We start from the raw sequence: 12,061 nt of genomic DNA, 5'->3' as shown, positions 1-12,061 counted from the left end.
AATGAAGATTGATAAACAATGGATTCATTTTCGAAATTAAGAGAAATAACCATGAGAATAGCAGAAATCTGTGTTTAAAATTTCAAAGGCGTACAATTTTTAAGTTTTTTTTTTCTATTCAATATTTATAACGCACTCCTACGTACAATATTAAAAAAACTATCATAACGTCATATAAAAGCGCAATGGCAACTCTTATCTACCTAATATCGAAATAATAATATAAAAAAAATTCTACAGAATATAAATATTTTTATCTGTATTTTGATATTTGAGTTTAATTTCATATATAGTATCGAAAACAAACAATTTTGAAAAAGTATCGATCAATACACTGTATTTTACTAGATTGCGCTCTAAAACATGCACAGTGAAAACTAAAGTCGACCATCTTAAACTAGAGCATAAAATACATGCTTAAAGTTTAATTAAAGTATTTCCGCACTAAATATTTGATGAAATTTCTTGCATGTAGTTTTACAACTATATCCATAAATTTCAACAACAACAAAATGTTAACAACCCCCATTTCCAAAAGTTCGATTACTAGACTCTTCCCGATTATGGGAATTTGTTGAAAAAAGCGCAAAATTTTTACGTTTTCCCCCTTTTTTTCCATTTCTGCTCTACAGATTTCTTTTCTGAAAAGTCACCAAATGGTTTTATAAATCCGGGAAGCAATGACGCGTATATAAGCACCATTATAGCATTTTATAGCATTTTACGCTATCAAATTCATAATTTAAAATCACCATTTTTCAACTAAATAATGTTACATGTAATGTTAATTTTGTATAAAAAAAACAACAATTCAAATGAAAGTGATAACCTTGCATCTACGACTGCATGAAAAGTAAAAATGCGCACTTGACTATGAATGTCTGGAAATATGAAACTGTGGCGTCGATGCATTGTGGTATGACCAGCACCTGCGTAAATGACGTCACAATGAGAATATGCTCGATTATGTATAGGCCTATAAGATTTAATTTTTGCAATTACTCCAAGTCCAGTTGTATATTTTGTGCTTATTAAGCAAAAAAAAACCCCGAGGATCTGTGCTTCAATCTAGATTGATAGACCCCCCCCCCCCCCGAATAAATTTTTAATACTATTTTCGAACATAATTCACGGACAAAATTGAGTGCAAATTTAGAGGTTTATTAAGAATGTCAGGAACTCCCCCGTCCTTGAAAAATCAAGACTCATTAAATTCACCTAAAGTATTTACATGTACTGTAAAGTAACCACACTGTATTCTCTTTTGAGAAGTGGACAGGCATAGCCTACATCCACTTGAAGTGGATGTAGGCTATGCCTGTCCACTTCTCAAAAGAGAATAACCACACTGATGCGAATTAAGGATGTTTTCAGTTCAGATTCCTTTCTCCTCTAAACCCACACCCCTCCTCCCGAATAAAAAATTTGGATCCGCGCTTGAGATGACATAAACTATAAAAAATATTTATAAAATAGGAATGACTTATTCAATCAGCCCAGACGTCTCATAAAAAAAGGGGGGGGGGGCAAAAAAAAAATAAATTTGAAATTTCCCCCGATCGTCATTTCATCTTTAATAAGTAACCCGTACCAGGTATCAAAATGACGCACGTCCAGTCGTGAAAAATTGTTTACATTCACTTCGAAGTTTGGGATATTTGTATCAGAGGGAAGGTAAGATGGTTTCGAATATGATATGTTTATACAAAAAGGTGCTTTTATACCAACTACCCAAATGTGTCACTTTATAAATTAATCGCTTTAGCATGTTTAGTGAATTGCGCGATTGCAAAATACCTGAATGTCATGAAATGTCGACGGTTGTAAAAGTAGGACACAAGTCGATCGATCACGAGAGAGAGAGAGAATAATTCTGATGAATCATTTCTTTGTTTAACTAACGTGTCACCTACTCCTGTACTTCTCATATTATTAATATACTACTTTATTTGCATCAGGTTTTCATGAAATCACTACAAACATGCTTGAACCAAACAAGAACCCTCCTCAGACTAATGGCCTCAAATTGTCTGAAACGAAGACCAAGAAAAGAGAAAAATACATCCCTAATTCTGAGCCCCTTGCACTTCCCTTCTGTCGAATCTGTGGGAAAAGGGCGTCTGGAATACACTTTGGGGTGTACAGTTGTGAGGCTTGTAAGGTAAGTCATTAAAAAATCACTCTGCAATATATTTTCATTGAGGAGAAGTTTATATAAAGATTGATTTTTGTATGTCTTTTTGAAACCATACACATACTATTTTATACTATTTAATATATAAATTTTATTCAACTTATTGTCGAGGTAAACCTGCATGCAGTCTTAAATATACACTTTCTGACCATGGAACAAGTTGGCCCAATATTATTAATATGTCAGTAAGCCTATGATGCAATACTGACTGTAGGTTTCTGATAATAATAAAGGTATACTTTATCATATTGTAGCTACATCGAAAACAGGGAAAGCATGGACTGATCGAGGTCAAACTTCCAAATAGTACCAGAATAGTAGTGATAACTGAAGGGGAAAAAATTATTATATCCGCATATACATGTTGTACATGTTTTTTATTTTTCCCCAGTGCTAACAGTCATGCCAACATGAACCATCTTAGAAAGCATTTCATTGTTTGAATATACTGTTCTGCGTTTGCCAAGGATTTTCAATGATGCATGAATAGTTTTCATTTCAATACTGTAGATTCCTAATTAAACTCGTGGAATTAATATATCATGCATAAAATCGCGAGAAGCATATCTCGTGAATTTTAAAATCTCGCTTTTATTTTTTAGACAGATGTAAACATGAAATCATGATAAAAATTTGGCATTCATGATTTCATATTCTCGCGATTTGATGGAAAAAGGTTGAATCGCAGAATTAAGTACCGGCACTCGCGTAAAATAAGGAATCTAAAGTAGTTACATATGCTGCTTCTTTGATTGTGATGTCTACCGTTATAATGATAGATTCAAAACATCAGGAAATTTTAAAGATAGCTAGGATACTTTTAAATGTCAAGCATCTTTGTTTTTGTCTGTGAGATAAAACCCTTAATTTTGTAAGAGTAATTTTAACCATCAACAAGTGAATATTGCATGAAGCCCTTATCATAAGAAGATATAGGTTCCAAAATTTCAAAGTTGTGTCTCTGAAGGAAAAAATTTAATTTAAGTTATGTGAATAACATCAATTTTGCATTTTAATCCAGGCTTTCTTCAGGAGATACTTACAAAGAAAGACACCTTTCAAATGCAACAAGGGAGACAAATGCGAGATTGATGAACAAAAGAAGGGTTTAAATTGTTCTGCGTGTCGCCTGAAAAAGTGCCTTGAAAAAGGGATGTCAAAAGAGGGTATGTGCATAACATTATATTATCATGGATATATATAATAGAGCCCACATAAGTTTTAATGAGATAAAAAGAAAACAAAGTTTGTAAAGCACATGTGTCAAATAACATCTGTGATATTGGTAAACAGGATAAAAATTCAGATGTATAGATATATATATAAAACACAATGCTTATAAGATTTATGTATTTTTTTTTTTAAATAAAAAATCTTGTAATTTAAGAATTACTGAAGCTCCTATATGTTTTCACCAATGATGTCAATTGTATTCCTTTATATAGGTGTTAGAATAGGTCGCTATTCTACAGCGGAGAGGACTAATGTCATCATGGAGGTCAAACGCCTTCACGCCTCCATAGAATCAAAATCTTCAAATGATCAATGTCCTAAAACAACAAATCATGAGGTCAAAGACTCGATAATACTTCAGGCTGCCCTGGACACACCAGAGACATCAGGAGATTCTATGGAGTTTAAAGATTCTATTCTCTGTGTTATTAACACTCACACTATGGCGAGATCATCTTCAGATGACAGCAACAGATCATTAAGTGACTATACAGAGAATTCTTCTACCACTTCGGACCACCCCATCTTGATTGATACCAGTCTTTCTCCGAATTCCACAGGATCGGTTGATAGCGTCGGGTCGTTAGTTCTGGGATCTACCGGAAGTGAGATAGAGATATTCTCCCCCAGTGCATTAGATATCCTTTGCAGGCAGCAACCCTTGCCCAGATATGACATAGTACCTGAGTGTACTGATACAGACCAAATCATAAAACAACTTATGACTGGGTACCAACGTATACAGCCGTTTTCAAAATCCTTAACTGACGAGGAGCTGAATGAGATTTTTACACACGGACTTGTAAGTGTATTTTCATACTTATAAGTATCATTTCATTGGTGCAATCCCTTAATTATTAGTTGACAGAAGCAGCTAGAGAAGTACTGTTATAACACCCATTCCCCCCCCCCCCCAAAAAAAAAAAAACAAACAAAAAACGACTGTTCTTTTCAAGTTCATAATTTTCATTACTATTGGACAATATATCAAGAAATTTATCGCAACTATTCAGTATCTGGGTTTTTTTTTTAATATTAGGAACAGTATGAAGAAAAAGTTCGTCTGTTTGGCAAGATGGAATATCTTTCTATACAAGAATACAAGGAGATATACGATAAAACCAAAATAGATGTAGATGGCAGAAAAGAGCTGTACGATCTGGGACGAGAGGAACTGAACAAAATGTTTGATGAGTTGGTCCAATTCACCCATAGCATTGTCAACTTCAGTTCACTACCTTCAAAGGACCAAACAGCTCTGTTAAAAGGTAAACACTAAATCAGTTGTCTCATAATTGATATGTTTTTTTTTTTAAATAATAGCTAGTGTCAATTTTATATATGCAGTTTGCTTTGTTATTACCGGTATATAGTTCACTGGTAATATGTTGTTAAAATCTCAATGATGAATATGATGCAACTGATCGATGAACTTGCCCTTACATTAAGATTTAAATTAATTCAACTCAGCATCATACTTTAAAACAGATTGTCTTATTTTCTGAATTTGACAATTAGATAATCAATGCATAGGATATAACATTGGAAAGTTAATAAGTGAACTCATGATATAAACAACTTAACTGCCACATTGAAAATAAATTCTGTATTTTCAACATGATCAACATGTCTATTTGCAATTTTAACAAGCATTCTGAGAGTATTGCATAAGCAATAAACGTCCCCTACCGGTTTTTGGAAATTGTGAAAACAATGCACTGTTATGCAGAATATCGAACCCAAACATTAAAAAATTGGAATATAAAAAATTAATTTCCTCGAAAATATGTCAACCAGATGCTACAAAAGTGTAAACTTGATCTGTATAGTTTGACATTTGAAGCTGTTCAGCAAATTTCATATTATTCCTCAAATGCATAAAGAAAAAAAGTGTGGACAACTGAAGTGGGACAGACAGACGGACGGACAGATGGACAGACGGACAGACGGAGGGACAGACGGACTGACGGACACAGAGGAAAGCTATAGTCCCCTCCGGGACTAAAAAGAGAAAACCACAGAAATGTTTTTTTCATAATGATAATTTTCTGGAAATTTTGGTATTCGATTTCCATACACTGACCAGATTTAGGCTTATTTTCTGTGGTATCAATTATATTTTGTCTGGATTTAAATTTACACTATGAATCATGTTAATGCCCCTAAGCTTGTTCATGCATTGGTGAGATTATCTGAAGATAATTGTATTTGAAAAGTACATCAAATAACAGAGACAGTAATCTCTAATTTACATGTATGATTGTGACAGTGGAGTTGTCATAAAGAGAAAAAGTTTACTTGCACCAAATGCACTCAGAAATTGAAATAATGTCGGTAAACCGGAAATCCTGAAATGGTTTTTATGAGTCACAGATATGTGCCATCATTACAAGGTGACATGATGTAACCAAGCCAGGCCATTTCAGAAGGAATACTGCCTTATATTAATTATTGAATTCTAAGAATGTATGTTATAAATCATGGTTATTTGTGTGTCAAACTGCATCATAGCCATTGATGTCATGTTCATCTTTTATAATATTATTAAAATGCAAATTATATATTTTAATATCAATGTTACATAAATCATATTTTGAATATCATTGGTATACACACGACCAATTATTCTTCAAGTAAAAATTAGCATTCACGTAAGTTTCAGACATGAATTATAGGACATGTTTTCAGAACACCGAGCCTGACTTCGATCTCTGTGTAATGTAGATGTAATTCGTGTAACACTGGTCTAATGATAATCAGTTTTTCATGCAATGTACTTGTTATATACATGTAATACACATGGTGTTTGATTATCTATTCAATACTTGTCATCATGCTATCAGTCAATCATGCTAGGTACATGTAATGTGATGCACATGGTGTTTGACCAGCCATGATTTAAAAACGATTTCTTACAATTTGTGTAATAAACATTGCACCATAGTGAAATCAGAGAAAAATTAAGAGAGAGAAAAAAATGTCAGGAAGACAAAGATTATGAAAACATGTAACTGTTTCTGACCACATAATCATAGCATTCACATGTTTGATGAAATTTATTAAAATAACCCAGTTGGAATATAAAACTAGACAACTCACTTTTGCGTTTTATTTCCAGCTGCCGACTTTGATTTCAACATGTTGGTGGACTATCGTTGCGTAGATGCAGACCGAGGAATGGTGCTTAGTTACACTGGCAAACCAATGGCATTAAGCGAGGCCTGTCCCCATGTAGAAAAAGAAACCCTCAAAGAGTGGGCCGAATTCAGTAGATCCCTCCAGAAGCTAAAGCTGACTCCTCGCGAGCATGCGCTAATGCTTGCTATCTCTCTGACATTTCCAGGTAGACTTTTTCTATACGTAAATGTTTTACGATTGTCTGAATAATTCCTCAAATCGCATCATGCATTACAATTATTTTTTTTAGCTCACCTGAGCTGAAAGCTCAAGTGAGCTTTTCTAATCACATTTTGTCTGTTGTCTTTCCATCTGTCCATCTGTCTGTCCATCCATCCATCCATCTGTCTGTCTTTTCACATTTTCAACATCTTCTCAAAAACTTCTGAGCCAATTTCAACAAAACTTGGCACAAAGCATTCTTAAGCAAAGGAAATTCAAAGTTATGAAAATTAAGGACCACGCCCTTTTGAAAGGGGAGATAATAAGGAATTATTGATTTTTTTTTTTAGAAATTTTCAAAAATCTTCTTCTCAAGAACCATTTGGCCAGAAGAGCTGAAGCTTGTGTGGAAGTGTCCTCGGGTAGTGTAGATCTATACAAAATTGTGAAAATCATGACCCCTGGGGGTAGGATGGAGTCACAATGTGGGGGGTGGAGGGGGTGGATCTTTTACTTAGGAAAATATAGAATCTTTTCTTCTCAGAAACTTATCGGCCAGGAAAGCTGAAACTTGTGTGGAAGCATCTTCAGGTAGTATCAGCCAGAAAAGCTGAAACTTGTGGGGAAGTTTCCTCAGGTAGTGTTAATTCAAAGTTGTGAAAATCATTACCCTTGTAGGTAGGTTGGGGCCAAAATGGGGGGTTGAAATTTTACATAGGATATGTAGACTACATCTTTAAAAATCTTCTTCACAGAAACTAATTAGCCAGGAAAGCTGAAACTTGTGTGGAATGCATCCTCAGGTAGTGTAGATTCAAAGTTGTGAAAATTATGATCCCCAGGGTTAGGGTGGAGCCATGATAGGGGTTGAATTTTTATACAAGAATATATAGAGTAAATCTTTGAAAATCTTCTTCTCAGAAATTAATCTGCCAGGAAAGCTGAAACTTATGTGGAAGCATCCTCATGTAGTTTCAAATTCAAAGTTGTGAAAATCATAATCCCTAGAGTTAGGGTGGGGCCAAAATGAGGGGTTGAATATTTTACATAGGATATATAGACTACATCTTTAAAAATCTTCTTCACAGAAACTAATTAGCCAGGAAAGCTGAAACTTGTGTGGAAGCATCCTCAGGTAGTGTAGATTCAAAGTTGTGAAAATTATAATCCCTAGAGTTAGGGTTGGGCCAAAATGGGGGGGGGGGTGTTGAATTTTTATATAGGAATATATAGAGTAAATCTTTAAAGATCTTCTGATCAGAAACCAATCAGCCAGGAAAGCTGAAACTTTTGTGGAAGCATTCTCAAAGTTGTGAAAATCATGACCCCAAGGGTTGGGTGGTGCTACAATGGGGGGGGGGGGGTCGAAATTTTATTTAGGAATATATAGAGTAAATCTTTGAAAATCCGCTTCCCAGAAATTAATCACACAGGAAAGCTGAAACTTGTGTGGAGACATCCTCATGTAATGTAGTTTTGAATTCAAAGTTGTGAAAATCATGACCCCTAGTGATAGGGTTGAGCCACAATGATGGGTCAAATTTTACATAAGAATATATAGAGTAAATCTATAAAAATCTTCTTCCCAGAATCTTATCAGCCAGGAGATTCTTTAAAAGTGTTTAGACTTTGGCCCCAGGATGATTCTAGGGCCTCACAAGGGGTCCAGAGTTTTGCAATGCTCAACATGTGATATTATTACCGGGTATATACCTGTTAGAAAAGGGACTAATGATATTAACATAAGAATATTCAGGGGGAGAATGGATTTTTGTTTATACGGGATCTGCATGTATTTATTTAAACAATATTTTATTATGTAAAAAATATTACATAATAGGATTGGGCAGCAGGCAATCTGCCTATTTGAGCCCTCTCCTTTAATGTACATCTACATGTATTATACTACATTGTCCAGATAGTTTGTATTATGACTCCATGAAGCAGATTTTTTTTATGCCTATTGGTCCTCAGGTGAGTGATGTGGCCCATGGGCTTCTTGTTTTACTCATTAGCAATAAACAAGTGAGATGTCTTAATGCAAACTTGTTATCCATTCCTACTTGTATATTAATTTATTTTCTTGCAAGATTAACTATGAGTTTGCGTCATCAAAACCAAACTAGCCTTAAACTTGATATATATACATGTTCATCTTTATTTGAAATTGGTCCGAAAATAAAATAAAAAGTGAGTGCAGAAAATGCACTGGTTACACCTAAAATACTCATCGGACGATGGTTTAAATCTTATAGAAATAAATAATGCTTCCTATAATTAAACCATTGTTTTTCCCCTTTCCTACATGTAATAACGCAGCATTATATATGTGTAATGAGTTCTTTTCGGATTTTGTCAGCTGAATGAACAATAAGATTTTGTAAAGAAAATAAACAAGTTTAATTTGAAAAAAAAATTAATAAACAAAACAAATCATTATTCTCACTCCCCCTTTCACACCACTCTCATTCGAACATAACAAAAAAAAAGAATAATAATTCAATTAAACAAATGAACAAATATCTGATACTATCAACTAAATTCAAGATTAAATCACACTGTATCAGATATAAAATGGAAGTAAACTACAAAATGTTGTTTAGAAGCTATTTCAACCAATAAAACTCTTGTTGAAAAATTTACTCAAAAAAATATTAAAGTTCAATAATTTAAAATACCGTGAATTTACAATTACTTCAAATTTCAGCTCAAAAGCATGTATATGAAAATTAGCCTGTAATAACAGTCGCTTTTTTAACACTTAAAACCTCTCTGAAGATGAACTCAAGGTCACTATGCACTCGAGACGCTCCTGCCCTCGTCAAATTTCCTGTCCCTCTTGTCGCTATCCTAACCGAAAGCCCCGGACTCGCAGGTCTCTCGCTTCCAGTCTACGACTCTGCCCGGATAGAAAGCCACGCCCCACTCAGCATAGAATGCGTCCCCGACCTTCGTCAATTGTCCCCACGACCTTCCATAGGAAAATTTCCGTCTAGCACACCAGTCTGTATTTCAGGTAATTGTATCAAACACCCTTACGGACTGAAAAAAACATACTGTGACTAATAAAGTCCCGATAAACATACAAACATACTACCAATAACACTAAGAACTAAATTACCAGCGAAATGTACAAAATAACAACAAAACAACCTTACCGGCTAGGAAAACATGTGCCCGCCTAACAGAATCCAAAATTTCAATGGCTACCCATTTCTCCTTAGTATTAAGCTAACTTGAGATATTCACCATATCTTGAAACAGGAGCTGCAAAACGTGGCACCCGGCTGATGTCGTTACCGAACCCTCTACTGACCACTACACCCAAACCGGTCACTTTAAATACTCGATCTAAAAATAGCACACTCACCCGACACTCGTCACTCACATACGGTAACCCATTCATAACAAAATTAAAGAGGAACACAAATATAAACACCAGTATATACAAAACTGAATCAACTTTATTACAATATGCAAAGCTAACTATGGTGGACCGACGACTCTTGATTTTACCGTTTTCCATGGATAATGGATATCGGCCTTAAGTGTATCATTATTGCAAAATTTGAGACATAATATGATGCACAAAAGATTAAAAACATACGAATGAAAATTGCACAGAAGTTCATATTCCAGAAAGTGTTTGACATTTGTCATGACAACGTGCCTTAGTTGGTCAAATCAATGTTCCAGAACATTGATGACCACAATGCCACCCACCCACCGTACTTCCGTAATCACAACAAATTACATGTATTTTCTTCCAAGTTTTAGGAAATTTTTACCAATGCTCACCATCAGTGGCATATGCACTAAAAGAACAGCAGAATTTATTTTAGCTATATAAAACCTTAAAAAAGGACCAATAATTCAACAGAGCAAACATGGCTTTTTCACTGTATGTTATGATATCAATTGCAGAGGGTTTGAAAACGATGGTGTGCAATTGTCTATCACCCAGTCCTCTTCAATATGTTCTAAATGAATATGCGTATTAACAGAGAAAAAAAACTTGGATTACTATAGGTCTACTTAGATCGATGGTTCTCTTTTTCACAGACAGAAGTCCATGGCCACTTGAAGCTCATGACGAAGTGGAGAAAATTCAGAATAAGTTGATCAAAGCCTTGGAGAAGCTGGTTGCTGAGACAAACCAAAGGAGTGGGGGTGGTCGGTTTGCTAAATTAATGGACGTGTTCCTTCGCATGCGTGGTATGTACAAGGCGTACGAAGATGCAGTCAAAGTAATGTCCAAAGATGATTTTTTGATTGAGTGCATCCCGGAGATTTTATTTTATTTATAAGCTTACGGCTTTTCTTTGGCAGATTAGATTTTTTTTTTGTAATTGTGATCAGAAACAAGGTGATGCCATTGTATAGTATTTGGGAGAGGGTGTGGGGGGGGGGGGGGGGGTTATAAGTGAATTTTTTTACTATTGAAAAATTTAGAAATGTCACCGTGTGCTTTGACGTCATATCACGTACCAGTGCTTTTTTTTTGGTTAACTTCTTTAACATATTTCATGTAATAAACATTGTAAATACCATCTTAATTGTGGTGTTTGAGTGTGAACTGTTTTTGAAAAATAGACTTTTAAAAAGGTTAGCCGACATATATATATGTTTTTTATTTACTTTTGTGAATTTTTTTAATATCCACTTTCATACACCCAGTCAATAGCTTAAGTTGTACATGCAATACTGACAGAGACGATACTGGTTTTTTGTGAGTAGAGGTTCAGGAATGGGTTTATACCTGTTCATATATATTTTCTGTAAATATGACTGAAAATATTTTGCATAAAAACGTTGGTAGAAACTATATCTAAAAAAACCTGTAATGTTTATGACATACATATCCATAGACCTTGTAATGGATAAAGGACGATTAATTGAATTGAATTTAGTTTACATTGCAAAAGTAGATGCACATGTAAATACTGTCATTCCAAACCTTATATATTTTTTTCGGCATTGGCTGACGACTCTTGCTTATATTGTACTATGTAAAAATAAATCATAATGCCTGTATTTGTCATAGAAAAACAGTGTGTTTATTTTTTTATTATTAATATTTTTGAGAATGTTTACAGAGTTTTAGCTTTAATTTATATGTTGTGAATTTTGGAAAATAAAATGTCGTGACTAAATTTCCAAGCTTGTTTGTGCGTGTTTCAATGCAGCCGAGTTCGAGGTTTTGAATAAACATCATTTCATTTCGCGTTTAAACATTTAGCTTCGAGAGCGCAAGAAGGTTACTTCATTATAATAACAAAACTTACGCAACTGGTG

At 34.5% G+C, this 12,061-nt stretch overlaps 1 protein-coding gene across 1 annotated transcript; it reads left to right on the top strand.

The window, feature by feature from the left end:
- The first annotated feature begins 1,543 nt into the window (after positions 1 to 1,543).
- On the top strand, positions 1,544 to 11,926 carry LOC105331185 (nuclear receptor ROR-alpha B). Its single transcript, XM_011433273.4, has 7 exons — positions 1,544 to 1,674; positions 1,959 to 2,161; positions 3,216 to 3,360; positions 3,640 to 4,229; positions 4,467 to 4,695; positions 6,546 to 6,770; positions 10,829 to 11,926. Exons 2-7 carry the CDS (start codon positions 1,982 to 1,984, stop codon positions 11,071 to 11,073), a joined length of 1,614 nt encoding a protein of 537 aa, XP_011431575.3. The 5' UTR covers positions 1,544 to 1,674; positions 1,959 to 1,981; the 3' UTR covers positions 11,074 to 11,926.
- The last annotated feature ends 135 nt before the right edge of the window (positions 11,927 to 12,061 follow it).

The sequence above is a fragment of the Magallana gigas genome, chromosome 5 (genome assembly GCF_963853765.1).
Source record: "Magallana gigas chromosome 5, xbMagGiga1.1, whole genome shotgun sequence".
Classification (NCBI taxonomy): domain Eukaryota; kingdom Metazoa; phylum Mollusca; class Bivalvia; order Ostreida; family Ostreidae; genus Magallana; species Magallana gigas.
The sequence above is the reverse complement of the archived record's forward strand: the minus strand, read 5'-3'. Positions and strand labels throughout refer to the sequence as shown.

Coding starts and splice junctions, on each gene's coding strand:
- LOC105331185 (XM_011433273.4), top strand. CDS start 1,982: ATGCTTGAACCAAACAAGAACCCTCCTCAGACTAATGGCCTCAAATTG. Junction 4,230..4,466: donor AGATTTTTACACACGGACTT/GTAAGTGTATTT, acceptor TTTTAATATTAG/GAACAGTATGAAGAAAAAGT. Junction 4,696..6,545: donor CCAAACAGCTCTGTTAAAAG/GTAAACACTAAA, acceptor TTTTATTTCCAG/CTGCCGACTTTGATTTCAAC.